Raw genomic sequence first — 21914 nt, 5'->3', positions numbered from 1 at the left:
CTAATTAGGTATCTATATTACCACAAGGTTTCCATCTATTCATTGATTAGGAAATGCTATTTGGAAGTTTCACAGATTGAGAGACAAGACTCTACCAACGTAAAACATGACTTTACATCGACATTGACACCATATCCAAGACTCCCATTTCAAAACGACAATCGTTGGCCAGTGGCCAGGTCTGCCAGGTTGGCCAGTGGCCAGGTCTGCCAGGTCTGCCAGGTCTGCCAGGTTGACCAGATCTTAAGCAGGTGTAGTTGATGCATAATGATTCTGTAGCACCTGTTGTTATCAAATGTTCACATCTGAATAAATGACAAAATCGTCAATAAGGCTGTCGTTGATGCATCCTCATTGGCACCCTATTCCCTATTTAGTGCACTCCCTTTGATCAGAACCCTATTAGCCCTGGTCAAAAGTAGGTGCACTATATAGGGCATAGGGTGCCGTTTAAGGGCGTAACCCTGTCCCTCAAAATTCTTCCTTCAGCATCACTCATGTGCCTTCCACCCTCCAGGGGGATAAAATAAAATCCAGGCCGTTTTAGGTCTAGGTAGTGACGGCCAGGGTGAGATCCAAGCCGGGCCTATGACTGCGTGGTAACCGCCAGGGTGTTGACATATCCATGGGGACACATATCGTTCTCTGAGACACAGTGAGAGAACTGCGCCGGGTTGCTTCCCTCACCGAACCTCCTGACACCCCGCACTGTGAAACACTGTTCTATCAGCTCCAGACACTTACAGGCCAGGAAGAACATATTCTTGAACATGAACACTGAGACGGGCATCTCGTGAACATACACCTGGAAACACCGCACCACCAGAAGTGGGGCGTTGACCAACACACCGACCAGGAACCTAGCCCAGACCCAGCGACAGCGCATCTCGGAGGCTGTCAACTCGTATAACCACACCACTGGGACGCCCAGGGCGATGAAATACACCGAGATGACCGTGTATTTTAAATAGACCGTCGGTATCTCGTTCTTCAGATACAACTCCACCAGGGTAAAACAGTCTGCGAGGTCCAGACAGGTGGTGATGAAGCAGCTTTGGGACCGGTGGCGCGTAGCTCCGTTCTGGTCCTCGGTGATAGAATTGACGAGACAGTAGAGTAACGGGACCGAGAGCAACGTGATAATCTTAAATCCGGTTACACCGAACGGAACTTTGAGCGCGATGAGATCTAATATCGAAGTCTCTAGAATGAGGACTATTTTAGGGGTGCAGGCGATCACGTAGATTAACCAGGCCAGGTAGGCGTAGGTAAACTCGCCGAGGTTACAGCCGAATATAGAGTTCTTTTGGTGGAACCCACACGCACGCTCTCTCTTGCTCCTGGCGTTCTTCATGAAGAAGATCCCCCAGCCAGAGATCACCACCAGATCCGTGGCGATCCACGAACACCAGTACAGATCCGTGAAGATAATGAGGTAGAAATCTAGAATGCCTCCTTGGAATATCAGAATGAGGAAACACAGGATCTTGTAGAGAACGTTCCTCTTGGACCGCTGGCCGAACAAGGGAGCGGTCTGCATGAATTCCTCAGAGGTCATGATATAGGCGTCTGTAATAGCGGAGGATACTCCGGATACCAGCGGCTTGATGGAGCTCTCGTCTGGGTTGATACTCCCCGCGGACGTCTGTGTGTCCCTCCTGGACGAGGCGCTACGTATGAACAGCTGTCCGACTCCGTAGTCCGGGGCTAATGAAACCGGTGAGTCCGGGCAGATCACAGCTGCTTGGGGATGGGGATAGCTGGAGCTGGCCTTGGGGTTGTCGGCGGCACCAATTTCTGCTATCATTGTATGCATGTATTTGCGCGTTCGCTTCCCTTTCTCTCTCTCTTCTTTTTCTTCCCTGGTTTGGTAGTGATATATGCTTTTAGCACAGAGTTTCTAAACCCAGAGGCGCAATATCGCGATACTTCCGGGAACAAGCCAGTGTTGAGGGCTTGAGAAGTCAATGAGAGACGTGAAAAATTCTTCCTTAGTTAACTTTCTCAAAATCTAAAGGCACAACCTATATTCGAGCCAATGTCTTAAGTAGTTGAACGTGTTGCCACTCCAACTTCGTGAAAGTGACAAACTGACACGTTTTAATTTTCCTTAAAAAATGACTTTATATTGAAGGAGTGCCTTTAATTTGACGGCATGCACAATTACGTAATTTTTACGCATGCGCCTAGCTTGCCAACATTGCCATGACATCGCCTACAAGCGTGATCGGAGATTTCTATTGGAGAAGCAGTTTCTACCCGTCTTCCTACTGTACTGTCTTTGCTTTTAGGTTGGAGAGCGATAGGGGGCGCGGCGTAAACCAAGGCATGGTATTTCTCTCCCACTGGAATGAAATGCGGTGGACGGAATTATTGCTGTGTGCAGATGCGTATCACCAATCGTTTTGTTCTTTTTTTGAGCTTTCCAGGATTTTTAAATTGAGACTCCTTTCCCAATAATTCCGCAACATTGGACACGAATCATACTGTTGATATAACGGTTGATCTATCCCTAGGATTTGTTAAGCAAAATCCCTTGGTATTCTAGGAGTGCCTGGCAATTGATAGGCAAGGCTATTTATAAAGTGAGGAGCCAGGAATAGATTAGATATAATTCCGTCACCTCTTCAGAGGTGTCATACAGGAAGTAGAGGCTTCATGTCTAGAGGTGACAGGAAGTTGAGACTCCATGTCTAGAGGTGACAGGAAGTAGAGGCTCTAGCCCTATAGCTCTGGTGCAGGGCGTCGTTGTGCTCTCACCATCCATCACTATCTATAATGAGCTAGCAGCCTGAAGACACCCTGGACCAGAGCTAGTCTAGCCCTCTGGTCTGAAGCATTTCTAGCTGAATCCTCCAGTAGAGTAAATGGACTACTGGTGTCTCCATGTGTCCAGAACACCGAGACCTCGGTTACCCAGGCTTCATCCCACCCGGTCTCCATGTGTCCAGAACACCGGGACCTCGGTTACCCAGGCTTCATCCCACCCTGTCTCCATGTGTCCAGAACACCGGGACCTCGGTTACCCAGGCTTCATCCCACCCTGTCTCCATGTGTCCAGAACACCGGGACCTCGGTTACCCAGGCTTCATCCCACCCAGGCCCCATGTATCCAGAACACCGGGACCTCGGTTACCCAGGCTCCATGTATCCAGAACCTCCGTTACCCAGGCCCCATGTATCCAGAACCTCAGTTACCCAGGCCCCATGTAACCAGAACCTCAGTTACCCAGGCTCCATGTATCCAGAACCTCAGTTACCCAGGCTCCATGTATCCAGAACCTCAGTTACCCAGGCTCCATGTATCCAGAACCTCAGTTACCCAGGCTCCATGTATCCAGAACTATATGGAACAGAGGTGGATTCTGGGACATAAGACATTCAGAGAGACAGCAGAGAGAAGACAGTAATATGGACCGACGTCCCCCCCCCCCCGATGTCACATCAATTCCCCACCGTACACAGACATGTCATTAAAACATGCCGCGGTTGATTGGCTGGGACAGCAACAGACATGTTGATTGGCTGGGACGGCAACAGACCTTCAGAGTGAGGACAAAGCACGGCAGAGAATGCTAAACCTTGAACGACTGCCCCCCCCCCCCCCCCTCCCCGAGTAGGGACTTGAGTTAGTTGGGTAACAAAATAATGCATTCTGGGTAACACAACAGATCACATAGAACCACCATGTCAGAGCCCCCACTTAAAATGTAGAAATGTAAGTGAAATTCCAAAACATATATAGACACACGTGTACTACATATATAGACACACGTGTACTACATATATAGACACACGTGTACTACATATATATAGACACACGTGTACTACATACAAGCCATAATATCAGAGCACAAGTTTAATGATCAATAATGAATTCCACTCAGTAAAGCAACCCTGGTAACTTTTGATAATAAACTTTAATTTCAAGTCATGATGGATGGTTGTGGACCATAGAAAAACAAGAAGAGAAACATAATATATATATAGTGCATTCTAAATGGGAGTTCAAAGAGAAGTAGTAGTGACCAAGACACAGGACTGTGTTCCAAATGGCACCCTCTCTAGACCACTGGTGGTTCACTAGAGCCCTACGGTATAAGGATCAGACCTGGTAGAGTTCATGCCCCTGAAGAAATGAGAGGGGGGGGTGGGGGTGCAACAATATTGGGAAGGTGTTCCTAATGTTTTGTTCACTCAGTGTATCGTCACAATATGGCGCCACTAGGGACACAGAGTCAGCGAGTGTCACTATCAGCTCGGTTCTGAGGGGAGACTTGTCATTAGGTACCACGGGTGTTCCTGAATAATAGCTGCGATTCGATCGGGGGGGGGATAAAATAAAAGTGGCCCATTTAAAACAAACAACTTTAGATATTGTAAGTTGTTCCCCGAAGGCCCCCCCCCCCCCCCCCCTTTGACAGAGGAGTCGTCCTCATCCCCCTCCTTGACAGAGGAGTCGTCCTCATCCCCCTCCTTGACAGAGGGAGTTCCCACCACCAGGGAGGAGGGAAAGAGAGTGAATCAAGAGGGTACATGTGAATATAGGAAGTCGACAGGACTGCTGTCTCCCTCCACCCAATATACTCAGTGCATGAGCAGAGGACTACAATACCCATGACCACCACAGACATGACATCATCACCAGGAAGTATAGTTGTGTAGAGTTGGTTGTGGTGCATCATCCTCAAAACAAAACAAAACACAAGTCTTAAAAACATCACCTGGGTAAAAACGGTAAGTCAAACCCACGTCCACAAATAAACACTGTTTATTAGCGATATTTTCCAAAAAATGTTTGTAATTTTTTCCCCCCTTTGTTTTTGTTGTTGTTATTTTATTTTATTTTTACATGAACCTGACACGGATAGATAAATTCACAAGGACAGGATGTTTCTAGAAAAATGGTTTTACACCCACCTGTTTCATTTACCCCACTGTTTTCATTTACATTTGTTTTTTTAATCTGTTAATTCTTCTCCTTCTCCTTCTTCTTCTTCTTCTTCATGTAGTTGATTTCTGAATGAAAGGCCTGCCCCAACGGCACTGCCACAACACAGAGGAGAGAAGCTACTGTCCAAACACACAAGACAGTCCATTCTACAGCACGGTAAAGGTAAAGAGGGGGGGGGGGGGGGGGGGTAGTCAAAAACGATAAAGGGGGGTTTCAACGGTAACGTTAGGGAGATGTTGCTATAGGTAAATCTCGTAGATATCGTCCAGCTCTTCGTGAAACAAGTCCCATTCGTCCTCCGAGTCCGTGACGTCGTCGTCGGTTCCCGCGGCGAGGAGCATGAGGAGCATCTCGCTCAGTTCAAAGGTCACCATCTCCTCGTCCTCGTTGTCCAAAGAGTCGCTGCTGTTCTCCCGCTCTTCAAACAGGTCCCACAGGGGTGTCCTCCTCCAGTTCTGGAGGGGAGAACAGGAATATATTTTAAAAAAAAACAGGAATTCGTTTCGGTATTACGAAAGCAGAACAGGAAGCGTTTTACAATAGGGCTGAGAACTTCTGGACCGTAAACACACAAAATGTCCAAATGCCACATCGGTGTCTGTTAAACGTATGAACCCCCATAGGAAAACCAAAAATGGTCTCAATCTATTTCTGACAGAAAGGACATTTGACAGGGCAGCGTCTTACCCTGTTCCTGCCGTTGCACCCTGCTGGTCTCCTCTGGGGCTCCTCCAGCCGCCCGTCAGGGAAGGCGTGTTTGTAGAAGCAGTTGGAGCCAAACGGGCAGGTGCCCCGACCCTGGTCGAAGTAACGACAGGCTTTAGTCCTGAGGAACAGAGACGGACGGGACCGTCAGCAGAGGACAGTGATTATTACAGATATAGATGAGGAACAGAGAGACAGACCCCCCTCCTATCGTCAGTACATATCTTACCCCCTCCTATCGTCAGTTAGAGCGTTGGACTAGTAACCGGAAGGTTGCAAGTTCAAACCCCCGAGCTGACAAGGTACAACTGTCGTTCTGCCCCTGAACAGGCAGTTAACCCACTGTTCCTAGGCCGTCATTGAAAATAAGAATTTGTTCTTAACTGACTTGCCTGGTTAAATAAAGGTAAAATAAAATAAATAAATCTTACCCCCCCTCCTCCTATCGTCAGTACATATCTTACCCCCCCTCCTATCGTCAGTACATATCTTACCCCCCCTCCTCCTATCGTCAGTACATATCTTACCCCCTCCTATCATCAGTACATATCTTACCCCCCCCTCCTATCGTCAGTACATATCTTACCCCCTCCTATCATCAGTTCATATCTTACCCCCTCCTATCATCAGTACATATCTTACCCCCTCCTATCATCAGTACATATCTTACCCCCCCTCCTCCTATCGTCAGTACATATCTTACCCCCTCCTATCATCAGTACATATCTTACCCCCTCCTATCATCAGTACATATCTTACCCCCCCTCCTCCTATCGTCAGTACATATCTTACCCCCTCCTATCATCAGTACATATCTTACCCCCCCTCCTCCTATCGTCAGTACATATCTTACCCCCTCCTATCATCAGTACATATCTTACCCCCCCTCCTCCTATCGTCAGTACATATCTTACCCCCTCCTATCATCAGTACATATCTTACCCCCTCCTATCATCAGTACATATCTTACCCCCTCCTATCATCAGTACATATCTTACCCCCTCCTATCATCAGTACATATCTTACCCCCTCCTATCATCAGTACATATCTTACCCCCTCCTATCGTCGGTACATATCTTACCCCCTCCTATCGTCGGTACATATCCTCCTATCGTCGGTACATATCTTACCCCCTCCTATCGTCGGTACATATCTTACCCCCTCCTATCGTCGGTACATATCTTACCCCCTCCTATCATCAGTACATATCTTACCCCCTCCTATCATCAGTACATATCTTACCCCATGCCATCCTTGTATTTCTGTATCAGTTTCTGCTTGTCTTCCTTGTCCTCCACCCAGTACTCACTGGGGATGACGAAGTTGGACGTTATCCGACACTCTGGACAGGACCTGGGAAGAGAGAGAGAGAGGTTTAGTTGGACGGGACAGGACCTGGGAAGAGAGAGAGAGAGGTTTAGTTGGACAGGACAGGACCTGGGAAGAGAGAGAGAGGTTTAGTTGGACAGGACAAGACCTGGGAAGAGAGAGAGGTTTAGTTGGACAGGACAGGACCTGGGAAGAGAGAGAAAGGTTTAGTTGTACGTTATCCGACACTCTGGACAGGACCTGGGAAGAGAGAGAGAGGTTTAGTTGGACGAGAGGACCACTCTAAACAGGTGTTGGGTCATCTACCTCAATAAACTGTAGTAGTCTCATCTACCTCAATAAGCTGTAGTAGTCTCATCTACCTCAATAAGCTGTAGTAGTCTCATCTACCTCAATAAGCTGTAGTAGTCTCATCTACCTCAATAAGCTGTAGTAGTCTCATCTACCTCAATAAGCTGTAGTAGTCTCATCTACCTCAATAAGCTGTAGTAGTCTCATCTACCTCAATAAGCTGTAGTAGTCTCATCTACCTCAATAAGCTGTAGTAGTCTCATCTACCTCAATAAGCTGTAGTAGTCTCATCTACCTCAATAAGCTGTAGTAGTCTCATCTACCTCAATAAGCTGTAGTTGTCTCATCTACCTCAATAAGCTGTAGTAGTATTGTCTACATATTGCAGCATACACTGCTTTGGTTTTAGGTCTATATTTATTGTCATGTGTTCATTGTATTTTTGACTACGTGCTGCAAAATTAATTGTCCCTCGGGATAATAAAAACTACTTCCTAACTTGATGATCTTGTCCCTCGGGATAATAAAAACTACTTCCTAACTTGATGATCTTGTCCCTCGGGATAATAAAAACTACTTCCTTACCTGATGATCTTGTCCCTCAGGATAATAAAAACTACTTCCTAACTTGATGATCTTGTCCCTCGGGATAATAAAAACTACTTCCTTACCTGATGATCTTGTCCCTCGGGATAATAAAAACTACTTCCTAACTTGATGATCTTGCCCCTCGGGATAATAAAAACTACTTCCTAACTTGATGATCTTGTCCCTCGGGATAATAAAAACTACTTCCTAACTTGATGATCTTGTCCCTCGGGATAATAAAAACTACTTCCTAACTTGATGATCTTGTCCCTCGGGATAATAAAAACTACTTCCTAACTTGATGATCTTGTCCCTCGGGATAATAAAAACTACTTCCTTACTTGATGATCTTGTCCCTCGGGATAATAAAAACTACTTCCTAACTTGATGATCTTGTCCCTCGGGATAATAAAAACTACTTCCTAACTTGATGATCTTGTCCCTCGCGATAATAAACACTACTTCCTAACTTGATGATCTTGTCCCTCGCGATAATAAACACTACTTCCTTACTTGATGATCTTGCTCTCGAACGTCTTGGCGCTCCTCCACTTGCGGATGCACTTGAGGCAGTAGCAGTGGCAGCAGTTGGACAGGATGCCGAAGCGTCTCTCACTGGGGTTGGCCTTGTCAAACACCACCTCCATACACACGCCACACTGCATGTCCTTACTGCGCTGGATGGCAAACGACAGCTCCATGTCCTTCTCATGGGCCTCGATGCAAGCCTGAAGAGGAATAACAAAGGTATAGCTAACCACTATAATGCATTATGAAGCCTGGGGGTGGAGGATAAAGGTATAGCTAACCACTATAATGCATTATGAAGCCTGGGGGTGGAGGATAAAGGTATAGCTAACCACTATAGTGCATTATGAAGCCTGGGGGGGGTACTAAAGGTATAGCTAACCACTATAGTGCATTATGAAGCCTGGGGGTGGAGGATAAAGGTATAGCTAACCACTATAATGCATTATGAAGCCTGGGGGTGGAGGATAAAGGTATAGCTAACCACTATAATGCATTATGAAGCCTGGGGGTGGAGGATAAAGGTATAGCTAACCACTATAATGCATTATGAAGCCTGGGGGTGGAGGATAAAGGTATAGCTAACCACTATAATGCATTATGAAGCCTGGGGGTGGAGGATAAAGGTATAGCTAACCACTATAATGCATTATGAAGCCTGGGGGGGGGGGGGGGGGGGGGGGTACTAAAGGTATAGCTAACCACTATAATGCATTATGAAGCCTGGGGGTGGAGGATAAAGGTATAGCTAACCACTATAATGCATTATGAAGCCTGGGGGGGGGGGGGGGGGGGGGTACTAAAGGTATAGCTAACCACTATAATGCATTATGAAGCCTGGGGGGGGGGGGGGGGGGGTACTAAAGGTATAGCTAACCACTATAATGCATTATGAAGCCTGGGGGGGGGGGGGGGGGGTACTAAATGTATAGCTAACCACTATAATGCATTATGAAGCCTGGGGGTGGAGGATAAAGGTATAGCTAACCACTATAATGCATTATGAAGCCTGGGGGTGGAGGATAAAGGTATAGCTAACCACTATAGTGCATTATGAAGCCTGGGGGTTGAGGATAAAGGTATAGCTAACCACTATAATGCATTATGAAGCCTGGGGGGGGGGGGGGGGGGGGTACTAAAGGTATAGCTAACCACTATAATGCATTATGAAGCCTGGGGGGGGGGGGGGGGGGGTACTAAAGGTATAGCTAACCACTATAGTGCATTATGAAGCCTGGGGGGGGGGGGGGGTACTAAAGGTATAGCTAACCACTATAATGCATTATGAAGCCTGGGGGTGGAGGATAAAGGTATAGCTAACCACTATAGTGCATTATGAAGCCTGGGGGTGGAGGATAAAGGTATAGCTAACCACTATAATGCATTATGAAGCCTGGGGGTGGAGGATAAAGGTATAGCTAACCACTATAGTGCATTATGAAGCCTGGGGGGGGGGGGGGGGGTACTAAAGGTATAGCTAACCACTATAGTGCATTATGAAGCCTGAGGGGGTACTAAAGGTATAGCTAACCACTATAGTGCATTATGAAGCCTGGGGGGGGGGGGGGGTACTAAAGGTATAGCTAACCACTATAATGCATTATGAAGCCTGGGGGTGGAGGATAAAGGTATAGCTAACCACTATAACGCATTATGAAGCCTGGGAGGGAGGGGGGGGGGGGTACTAAAGGTATAGCTAACCACTATAATGCATTATGAAGCCTGAGGGGAAACCAAAACAAGTTAACCACCAGAAACCATCACGGGGCAGATAACAAAACAATGATGAAGTCATTGGAAATGATTAAATGTCTCAATTCTAGAACACGGATACTTTGTAGTATATAAATACAGTATCTGACAGTAAAACATGGAGACCGTAGTATATAAAACATGGAGACCGTAGTATATAAAACATGGAGACTGTAGTATATAAAACATGGAGACTGTAGTATATAAAACATGGAGACTGTAGTATATAAAACATGGAGACTGTAGTATATAAAACATGGAGACCGTAGTATATAAAACATGGAGACCGTAGTATATAAAACATGGAGACCGTAGTATATAAATACAGTATCTGACAGTAAAACATGGAGACCGTAGTATATAAACCATGGGGACCGTAGTATATAAAACATGGAGACCGTAGTATATAAATACAGTATCTGACAGTAAAACATGGAGACCGTAGTATATAAATACAGTATCTGACAGTAAAACATGGAGACCGTAGTATATAAAAACATGGAGACCGTAGTATATAAAACATGGAGACCGTAGTATATAAATACAGTATCTGACAGTAAAACATGGAGACCGTAGTATATAAAACATGGAGACCGTAGTATATAAATACAGTATCTGACAGTAAAACATGGAGACCGTAGTATATAAACCATGGAGACCGTACTATATAAACCATGGAGACCGTAGTATATAAACCATGGAGACCGTAGTATATAAAACATGGAGACCATAGTATATAAATACAGTATCTGACAGTAAAACATGGACTGTAGTATATAAATACAGTATCTGACAGTAAAACATGGAGACCGTAGTATATAAAACATGGAGACCGTAGTATATAAAACATGGAGACCGTAGTATATAAAACATGGAGACCGTAGTATATAAATACAGTATCTGACAGTAAAACATGGAGACTGTAGTATATAAAACATGGAGACCGTAGTATATAAATACAGTATCTGACAGTAAAACATGGAGACCGTAGTATATAAAACATGGAGACCGTAGTAAATAAACCATGGAGACCGTAGTATATAAGTACAGTATCTGACAGTAAAACATGGAGACTGTAGTATATAAAACATGGAGACCGTAGTATATAAATACAGTATCTGACAGTAAAACATGGAGACCGTAGTATATAAAACATGGAGACTGTAGTATATAAATACAGTATCTGACAGTAAAACATGGAGACCGTAGTATATAAAACATGGAGACCGTAGTATATAAATACAGTATCTGACAGTAAAACATGGAGACCGTAGTATATAAAACATGGAGACTGTAGTATATAAAACATGGAGACTGTAGTATATAAAACATGGAGACCGTAGTATATAAAACATGGAGACCGTAGTATATAAATACAGTATCTGACAGTAAAACATGGAGACCGTAGTATATAAAACATGGAGACCGTAGTATATAAAACATGGAGACCGTAGTATATAAAACATGGAGACCGTAGTATATAAAACATGGAGACCGTAGTATATAAAACATGGAGACCGTAGTATATAAAACATGGAGACCGTAGTATATAAACCATGGAGACCGTAGTATATAAACCATGGAGACCGTAGTATATAAAACATGGAGACCGTAGTATATAAAACATGGAGACCGTAGTATATAAAACATGGAGACCGTAGTATATAAAACATGGAGACCGTAGTATATAAAACATGGAGACCGTAGTATATAAAACATGGAGACCGTAGTATATAAAACATGGAGACCGTAGTATATAAAACATGGAGACCGTAGTATATAAAACATGGAGACCGTAGTATATAAAACATGGAGACCGTAGTATATAAAACATGGAGACCGTAGTATATAAAACATGGAGACCGTAGTATATAAAACATGGAGACCGTAGTATATAAATACAGTATCTGACAGTAAAACATGGAGACTGTAGTATATAAAAACATGGAGACCGTAGTATATAAAACATGGAGACCGTAGTATATAAAACATGGAGACCGTAGTATATAAAACATGGAGACCGTAGTATATAAAACATGGAGACCGTAGTATATAAAACATGGAGACCGTAGTATATAAAACATGGAGACCGTAGTATATAAATACAGTATCTGACAGTAAAACATGGAGACTGTAGTATATAAAAACATGGAGACCGTAGTATATAAAACATGGAGACCGTAGTATATAAATACAGTATCTGACAGTAAAACATGGAGACCGTAGTATATAAAACATGGAGACCGTAGTATATAAACCATGGAGACCGTAGTATATAAATACAGTATCTGACAGTAAAACATGGAGACTGTAGTATATAAAACATGGAGACCGTAGTATATAAAACATGGAGACCGTAGTATATAAATACAGTATCTGACAGTAAAACATGGAGACCGTAGTATATAAAACATGGAGACCGTAGTATATAAATACAGTATCTGACAGTAAAACATGGAGACCGTAGTATATAAAACATGGAGACCGTAGTATATAAATACAGTATCTGACAGTAAAACATGGAGACCGTAGTATATAAAACATGGAGACCGTAGTATATAAAACATGGAGACCGTAGTATATAAAACATGGAGACTGTAGTATATAAAACATGGAGACTGTAGTATATAAAACATGGAGACTGTAGTATATAAAACATGGAGACCGTAGTATATAAATACAGTATCTGACAGTAAAACATGGAGACCGTAGTATATAAAACATGGAGACCGTAGTATATAAATACAGTATCATGACAGTAAAACATGGAGACCGTAGTATATAAAACATGGAGACCGTAGTATATAAAACATGGAGACCGTAGTATATAAAACATGGAGACCGTAGTATATAAAACATGGAGACCGTAGTATATAAAACATGGAGACCGTAGTATATAAAACATGGAGACCGTAGTATATAAAACATGGAGACCGTAGTATATAAAACATGGAGACCGTAGTATATAAAACATGGAGACCGTAGTATATAAAACATGGAGACCGTAGTATATAAAACATGGAGACCGTAGTATATAAAACATGGAGACCGTAGTATATAAAACATGGAGACCGTAGTATATAAAACATGGAGACCGTAGTATATAAAACATGGAGACCGTAGTATATAAAACATGGAGACCGTAGTATATAAAACATGGAGACCGTAGTATATAAAACATGGAGACCGTAGTATATAAAACATGGAGACCGTAGTATATAAAACATGGAGACCGTAGTATATAAAACATGGAGACCGTAGTATATAAAACATGGAGACCGTAGTATATAAAACATGGAGACCGTAGTATATAAATACAGTATCTGACAGTAAAACATGGAGACTGTAGTATATAAAAACATGGAGACCATAGTATATAAAACATGGAGACCGTAGTATATAAATACAGTATCTGACAGTAAAACATGGAGACCGTAGTATATAAAACATGGAGACCGTAGTATATAAACCATGGAGACCGTAGTATATAAATACAGTATCTGACAGTAAAACATGGAGACTGTAGTATATAAAACATGGAGACCGTAGTATATAAAACATGGAGACCGTAGTATATAAATACAGTATCTGACAGTAAAACATGGAGACCGTAGTATATAAAACATGGAGACCGTAGTATATAAATACAGTATCTGACAGTAAAACATGGAGACCGTAGTATATAAAACATGGAGACCGTAGTATATAAAACATGGAGACCGTAGTATATAAAACATGGAGACTGTAGTATATAAAAACATGGAGACTGTAGTATATAAAACATGGAGACCGTAGTATATAAATACAGTATCTGACAGTAAAACATGGAGACCGTAGTATATAAAACATGGAGACCGTAGTATATAAAACATGGAGACCGTAGTATATAAAACATGGAGACCGTAGTATATAAAACATGGAGACCGTAGTATATAAAACATGGAGACCGTAGTATATAAAACATGGAGACCGTAGTATATAAAACATGGAGACCGTAGTATATAAAACATGGAGACCGTAGTATATAAATACAGTATGACAGTAAAACATGGAGACTGTAGTATATAAAACATGGAGACCGTAGTATATAAATACAGTATCTGACAGTAAAACATGGAGACTGTAGTATATAAAAACATGGAGACCGTAGTATATAAATACAGTATCTGACAGTACAACATGGAGACTGTAGTATATAAAACATGGAGACCGTAGTATATAAAACATGGAGACCGTAGTATATAAATACAGTATCTGACAGTAAAACATGGAGACCGTAGTATATAAAACATGGAGACCGTAGTATATAAATACAGTATCTGACAGTAAAACATGGAGACCGTAGTATATAAAACATGGAGACCGTAGTATATAAAACATGGAGACCGTAGTATATAAAACATGGAGACTGTAGTATATAAAACATGGAGACCGTAGTATATAAAACATGGAGACCGTAGTATATAAAACATGGAGACCGTAGTATATAAAACATGGAGACCGTAGTATATAAATACAGTATCTGACAGTAAAACATGGAGACCGTAGTATATAAAACATGGAGACCGTAGTATATAAAACATGGAGACCGTAGTATATAAAACATGGAGACCGTAGTATATAAAACATGGAGACCGTAGTATATAAAACGTGGAGGCTGTAGTATATAAATACAGTATCTGACAGTAAAACATGGAGACCGTAGTATATAAAACATGGAGACCGTAGTATATAAATACAGTATCTGACAGTAAAACATGGAGACCGTAGTATATAAAACATGGAGACCGTAGTATATAAAACATGGAGACCGTAGTATATAAATACAGTATCTGACAGTAAAACATGGAGACCGTAGTATATAAAACATGGAGACCGTAGTATATAAAACATGGAGACCGTAGTATATAAAACATGGAGACCGTAGTATATAAAACATGGAGACCGTAGTATATAAAACATGGAGACCGTAGTATATAAATACAGTATCTGACAGTAAAACATGGAGACCGTAGTATATAAAACATGGAGACCGTAGTATATAAAACATGGAGACCGTAGTATATAAAACATGGAGACCGTAGTATATAAAACATGGAGACCGTAGTATATAAATACAGTATCTGACAGTAAAACATGGAGACCGTAGTATATAAAACATGGAGACCGTAGTATATAAAACATGGAGACCGTAGTATATAAATACAGTATCTGACAGTAAAACATGGAGACCGTAGTATATAAAACATGGAGACCGTAGTATATAAAACATGGAGACCGTAGTATATAAAACATGGAGACCGTAGTATATAAAACATGGAGACCGTAGTATATAAAACATGGAGACCGTAGTATATAAATACAGTATCTGACAGTAAAACATGGAGACCGTAGTATATAAATACAGTATCTGACAGTAAAACATGGAGACCGTAGTATATAAAACATGGAGACCGTAGTATATAAAACATGGAGACCGTAGTGTATAAATACAGTATCTGACAGTAAAACATGGAGACCGTAGTATATAAATACAGTATCTGACAGTAAAACATGGAGACCGTAGTATATAAATACAGTATCTGACAGTAAAACATGGAGACCGTAGTATATAAAACATGGAGACCGTAGTATATAAATACAGTATCTGATAGTAAAACATGGAGACTAAGTACCACACAGCTGAGTTACATTAATCCTAACGCCTCATCTTGATTTGACCTTGGTGTGTTCTGATGGAGGGGCGTGTGTTGACAGGTACAGGTGTGTTCTGATGGAGGGGCGTGTGTTGACAGGTACAGGTGTGTTCTGATGGAGGGGCGTGTGTTGACAGGTACAGGTGTGTTCTGATGGAGGGGCGTGTGTTGACAGGTACAGGTGTGTTCTGATGGAGGGGCGTGTGTTGACAGGTACAGGTGTGTTCTGATGGAGGGGCGTGTGTTGACAGGCACAGGTGTGTTCTGATGGAGGTGTGTTGACAGGTACAGGTGTGTTCTGATGGAGGGGCGTGTGTTGACAGGTACAGGTATGTTCTGATGGAGGGGCGTGTGTTGACAGGTACAGGTGTGTTCTGATGGAGGGGCGTGTGTTGACAGGTACAGGTGTGTTCTGATGGAGGGGCGTGTGTTGACAGGTACAGGTGTGTTCTGATGGAGGGGCGTGTGTTGACAGGTACAGGTGTGTTCTGATGGAGGGGCGTGTGTTGACAGGTACAGGTGTGTTCTGATGGAGGGGCGTGTGTTGACAGGTACAGGTGTGTTCTGATGGAGGGGCGTGTGTTGACAGGTACAGGTGTGTTCTGATGGAGGGGCGTGTGTTGACAGGACCGTTACCTTGGTGTGTTCTGATGGAGGGGCGTGTGTTGACAGGTACAGGTGTGTTCTGATGGAGGGGCGTGTGTTGACAGGTACAGGTGTGTTCTGATGGAGGGGCGTGTGTTGACAGGTACAGGTGTGTTCTGATGGAGGGGCGTGTGTTGGCAGGTACAGGTGTGTTCTGATGGAGGGGCGTGTGTTGACAGGTACAGGTGTGTTCTGATGGAGGGGCGTGTGTTGGCAGGTACAGGTGTGTTCTGATGGAGGGGCGTGTGTTGACAGGTACAGGTGTGTTCTGATGGAGGGGCGTGTGTTGGCAGGTACAGGTGTGTTCTGATGGAGGGGCGTGTGTTGACAGGTACAGGTGTGTTCTGATGGAGGGGCGTGTGTTGACAGGTACAGGTGTGTTCTGATGGAGGGGCGTGTGTTGACAGGTACAGGTGTGTTCTGATGGAGGGGCGTGTGTTGACAGGTACAGGTGTGTTCTGATGGAGGGGCGTGTGTTGACAGGTACAGGTGTGTTCTGATGGAGGGGCGTGTGTTGACAGGACCGTTACCTTGGTGTGTTCTGATGGAGGGGCGTGTGTTGACAGGTACAGGTGTGTTCTGATGGAGGGGCGTGTGTTGACAGGTACAGGTGTGTTCTGATGGAGGGGCGTGTGTTGACAGGTACAGGTGTGTTCTGATGGAGGGGCGTGTGTTGGCAGGTACAGGTGTGTTCTGATGGAGGGGCGTGTGTTGACAGGTACAGGTGTGTTCTGATGGAGGGGCGTGTGTTGACAGGTACAGGTGTGTTCTGATGGAGGGGCGTGTGTTGACAGGTACAGGTGTGTTCTGATGGAGGGGCGTGTGTTGACAGGTACAGCTGTGTTCTGATGGAGGGGCGTGTGTTGACAGGTACAGGTGTGTTCTGATGGAGGGGCGTGTGTTGACAGGTACAGGTGTGTTCTGATGGAGGTGTGTTGACAGGTACAGGTGTGTTCTGATGGAGGGGCGTGTGTTGACAGGTACAGGTGTGTTCTGATGGAGGGGCGTGTGTTGACAGGTACAGGTGTGTTCTGATGGAGGGGCGTGTGTTGACAGGTACAGGTGTGTTCTGATGGAGGGGCGTGTGTTGACAGGTACAGGTGTGTTCTGATGGAGGGGCGTGTGTTGACAGGTACAGGTGTGTTCTGATGGAGGGGCGTGTGTTGACAGGTACAGGTGTGTTCTGATGGAGGGGCGTGTGTTGACAGGTACAGGTGTGTTCTGATGGAGGGGCGTGTGTTGACAGGTACAGGTGTGTTCTGATGGAGGGGCGTGTGTTGACAGGTACAGGTGTGTTCTGATGGAGGGGCGTGTGTTGACAGGACCGTTACCTTGGTGTGTTCTGATGGAGGGGCGTGTGTTGACAGGTACAGGTGTGTTCTGATGGAGGGGCGTGTGTTGACAGGTACAGGTGTGTTCTGATGGAGGGCGTGTGTTGACAGGTACAGGTGTGTTCTGATGGAGGGGCGTGTGTTGACAGGTACAGGTGTGTTCTGATGGAGGGGCGTGTGTTGACAGGTACAGGTGTGTTCTGATGGAGGGGCGTGTGTTGACAGGTACAGGTGTGTTCTGATGGAGGGGCGTGTGTTGACAGGTACAGGTGTGTTCTGATGGAGGGGCGTGTGTTGACAGGTACAGGTGTGTTCTGATGGAGGGGCGTGTGTTGACAGGTACAGGTGTGTTCTGATGGAGGGGCGTGTGTTGACAGGTACAGGTGTGTTCTGATGGAGGGGCGTGTGTTGACAGGTACAGGTGTGTTCTGAATGAGGGGCGTGTGTTGACAGGTACAGGTGTGTTCTGATGGAGGGGCGTGTGTTGACAGGTACAGGTGTGTTCTGATGGAGGGGCGTGTGTTGACAGGTACAGGTGTGTTCTGATGGAGGGGCGTGTGTTGACAGGACCGTTACCTTGGTGTGTTCTGATCGCTGTGCGTCGTTGGAGGGGTGGAGCACCTGCAGACCGCACATGTCACACACGTCGCCGTGGAGATAGGCACAGTTAAGTCCGTAGCGACACTCCCCCATGGCGGCGTAGGGACACAGAGTCTTCCTCAACTCCTTATCGTCTCCCGCCGGGTCTTTCTCTCGCTCCAGAGGACTCATCCCCGACCCGTCAGACTTCACCGGGTCTGACGAGGGAGGGGGAAGAGGAGAGAGGGCGAGAGGAGAGGTGAGCGAGCCAGACACACACCCTTATTAAGACACATGGAAACAGTCATCGACTTGGCGCCAACAAAATGGTGTCATTTATTTACCTCATGAGTCTGGTGGTCTACAAACCAACTTGTTAATAAAAGATGCTAAAATGCCCCCAAAGGGAAACAAAATCAACCAGAAGTCGCCCCCTCCCCTCTCTCTCTCTCTCTCTCTCTGATAAAAATACACCTGTTCAGTGGGAGACTGGATTGGGGAGCATTTGGCAGCAGACCAAACAGAAAGGGGATGCTGTGTATTCCAAGATGGCCCCCATTTCCTATATAGAGCCATACTTCTGACCGGTGCCCACAGGGGCCAAAAGTACTAACTTAGTAGGTGACTGACAGTACATAATGTCCATCCTACAGGGAGACAGGAGGGACAAACTGAACGTGTCTTATTGAGTCACTGACAGTACATGTCCATCCTACAGGGAGACAGGAGGGACAGACTGAAAGTGTCTTATTGACTTAGTAGGTGACTGACAGTACATCATGTCCATCCTACAGGGAGACAGGAGGGACAGACTGAAAGTGTCTTATTGAGTCACTGACAGTACATGTCCATCCTACAGGGAGACAGGAGGGACAGACTGAAAGTGTCTTATTGACTTAGTAGGTGACTGACAGTACATCATGTCCATCCTACAGGGAGACAGGAGGGACAAACTGAAAGTGTCTTATTGACTTAGTAGGTGACTGACAGTACATCATGTCCATCCTACAGGGAGACAGGAGGGACAAACTGAAAGTGTCTTATTGACTTAGTAGGTGACTGACAGTACATCATGTCCATCCTACAGGGAGACAGGAGGGACAGACTGAAAGATCGCTACATTCAAATCATCCATTCATTTCACACTGTGTCCGGCCACATGGCAGAAGTTGGCAGCGACTAGCACTGTTGGCATATCAGTGGCTCAAGCTAAGGACAACCCTGACAGACTGGCACAAACTCACCCTGTCAGCAGTAGGGCTAGCTAAGGACACCATCTGCCTCTCAAATGGAACTCTATTCTGTACAGAGCGCACTGATTAAGACCATAGTAACTAGGGTGTCATTTTGACCGTAGTAACTAGGGTGTCATTTTGACCGTAGTAACTAGGGTGTCATTTTGACCGTAGTAACTAGGGTGTCATTTTGACCGTTGTAACAGGGTGTCATTTTGACCGTAGCTTTGTTCTCCACTTCCACAGTTGAGCTAGCTAAGGATACCAGTCCCAAACAGCACCCTATTCCCTATACACACTGTGTACAAAACATTAGGAACACCTGTTCTTTCCATGACAGACTGACCAGGTGAATCCAGGTGAAAGCTATGATCCCTTATTGATGTCACTTGTTAAAATCCACTTCAAATCAGTGTAGATGAAGGGAAGGAGACGGGTTAAAGAAGGAGTTTTAAGCCTTGAGACAATTGAGACATGGATTGTGTATGTGTGCCATTCAGAGGTTGAACGGGCAAGACAAAATATTTCTGTGCCTTTGAACAGGGGTATGGTAGTAGGCGCCAGGTGCACCGGTTTGTGTCAAGAACTGCAACGCTGCTGGGTTTTTCCAAGCTCAACAGTTTCCCGTGTGTGTCAAGAATGATCCACCACCCTAAGGACATCCAGCCATCTTGACAACTGTGGGAAAGCATTGGAGTCAACATGGGACCAGCATCCCTGTGGAACACTTTCGACACCTTGTAGAAGCCAGTAGGGCTGCACGATTAATTGATCACATTGAGACAACATGGCTCTGGGGTTAAGAGAAGCTTTAGCAGCCTGGGTCCTGAATGAGGACCAGCCAGTGTGACAGGGTTAAGAGAAGCTTTAGCAGCCTGGGTCCTGAATGAGGACCAGCCAGTGTGACAGGGTTAAGAGAAGCTTTAGCAGCCTGGGTCCTGAATGAGGACCAGCCAGTGTGACAGGGTTAAGAGAAGCTTTAGCAGCCTGGGTCCTGAATGAGGACCAGCCAGTGTGACAGGGTTAACAGAAGCTTTAGCAGCCTGGGTCCTGAATGAGAACCAGCCAGTGTGACAACAATCACGACGTGGTAAAGACCACCACATTGAATGACTGGACCAGACAGGCTGCACCTTGCTATCGGTACGTGTTACATGTTAAGGCACTTTAACTTAATCATTTCAATAATAATAATAATAATAATAATAATAATAATAATAATAATAAGTGTAATTATGTACAAGTAGGCTTAATCACAAGCATCCTAGACACACTCACCCCTTCCACAATAGTACGGCTGGCCTGGTACAAACTCTGCCGCCATAACCCAGTCCCCTGCGCCTGATCCATGAGGGTTCTCTGGGCCGTCTGCCGACTCACCACCCGCCGATCCACTGCGAACGGGGGCTGGAGCGCTGGCGGCGAGGGACGTAGGAGTGAGAAGGGCGCAGGCGGAGGCAGGGGGTGGCAGCGACGGCTTGGGCCCAGGCACGTCTTCTTTAGAGTGTTCAAACCTGGGGAGAGACAGAAAGACAGAGAGAGAGAGAGACAGAGAGAGAGACAGAGAGACAGAGAGACAGAGAGAGAGACAGAGAGACAGAGAGACAGAGAGAGAGACAGAGAGAGAGACAGAGAGACAGAGAGAGAGAGAGAGACAGACAGAGACAGACAGAGAGAGACAGAGACAGAGAGAGACAGAGAGAGACAGAGAGAGAGAGAGAGAGAGAGAGAGAGGTCAGAGAGAGGTCAGAGAGCAAATGAGACAGGTCAGAGGCAGAGAAAGACGAGAGAAAATAATAATTTAAATGATTCAATGTTAAGGTTCTCTTGCAGGGAACTGAACTCATCTTTACAACCAACTTTTAATTGAAGACAAAGCTTCACCGTAGCTCCCTCAGAACCTTTCACTATTGACATAATATTTAAATAAATACAAAATATTTAAATATAACTAGTTAACTTGTTGGAGATCATTTTATATCGATGGTAAACAGAAGGGGGCCTAATATTGACCCTTGTGGGACCCCAATGTTATAACTATTACTACGTTGGGATTCTATATACAGAAGTAGTCTATACACCTGTGTGTAGAATCCCAACAGAGTACTAGTCTACACACAGCTATATAGAATCCCAGAGTACTAGTCTACACACAGCTATATAGAATCCCAGAGTACTAGTCTACACACAGCTATATAGAATCCCAACACAGTACTAGTCTACACACAGCTATATAGAATCCCAACAGAGTACTAGTCTACACACAGCTATATAGAATCC

The 21914-nt window shown here is 44.6% G+C and overlaps 2 protein-coding genes across 2 annotated transcripts in view; both read right to left on the bottom strand.

The window, feature by feature from the left end:
* Positions 1–514: 514 nt before the first annotated feature.
* LOC139394288 (transmembrane protein 121B-like) lies at positions 515–1807 on the bottom strand. Its single transcript, XM_071142313.1, has one exon. The coding sequence runs from the start codon at positions 1805–1807 to the stop codon at positions 587–589; it is 1221 nt and encodes a 406-aa protein (XP_070998414.1). The 3' UTR covers positions 515–586.
* A 3145-nt stretch (positions 1808–4952) lies between these two features.
* LOC139394283 (probable E3 ubiquitin-protein ligase makorin-1) overlaps positions 4953–21914 on the bottom strand; it is a 33790-nt gene continuing 16828 nt past the window's right edge. Inside the window, exons 3-8 of the mRNA XM_071142310.1 lie at positions 20913–21148; positions 18397–18617; positions 8382–8596; positions 6903–7013; positions 5642–5780; positions 4953–5409 (exon numbers count right to left, since the gene is read on the bottom strand). Coding sequence (XP_070998411.1) covers positions 5194–5409; positions 5642–5780; positions 6903–7013; positions 8382–8596; positions 18397–18617; positions 20913–21148 — 1138 coding nt within the window. The 3' untranslated portion in view covers positions 4953–5193. The remainder of the gene's footprint in view (positions 5410–5641; positions 5781–6902; positions 7014–8381; positions 8597–18396; positions 18618–20912; positions 21149–21914) is intronic.

This window comes from Oncorhynchus clarkii, unplaced genomic scaffold (assembly GCF_045791955.1).
Source record: "Oncorhynchus clarkii lewisi isolate Uvic-CL-2024 unplaced genomic scaffold, UVic_Ocla_1.0 unplaced_contig_10307_pilon_pilon, whole genome shotgun sequence".
NCBI lineage: Eukaryota > Metazoa > Chordata > Actinopteri > Salmoniformes > Salmonidae > Oncorhynchus > Oncorhynchus clarkii.
Note: the sequence above shows the minus strand (reverse complement) of the source record. Positions and strands in the feature narration are given on the sequence as shown.

What these genes read in the sequence shown, in the direction of transcription:
- LOC139394288 (XM_071142313.1), bottom strand. Translation starts at nt 1,807, where the DNA reads ATGATAGCAGAAATTGGTGCCGCCGACAACCCCAAGGCCAGCTCCAGC.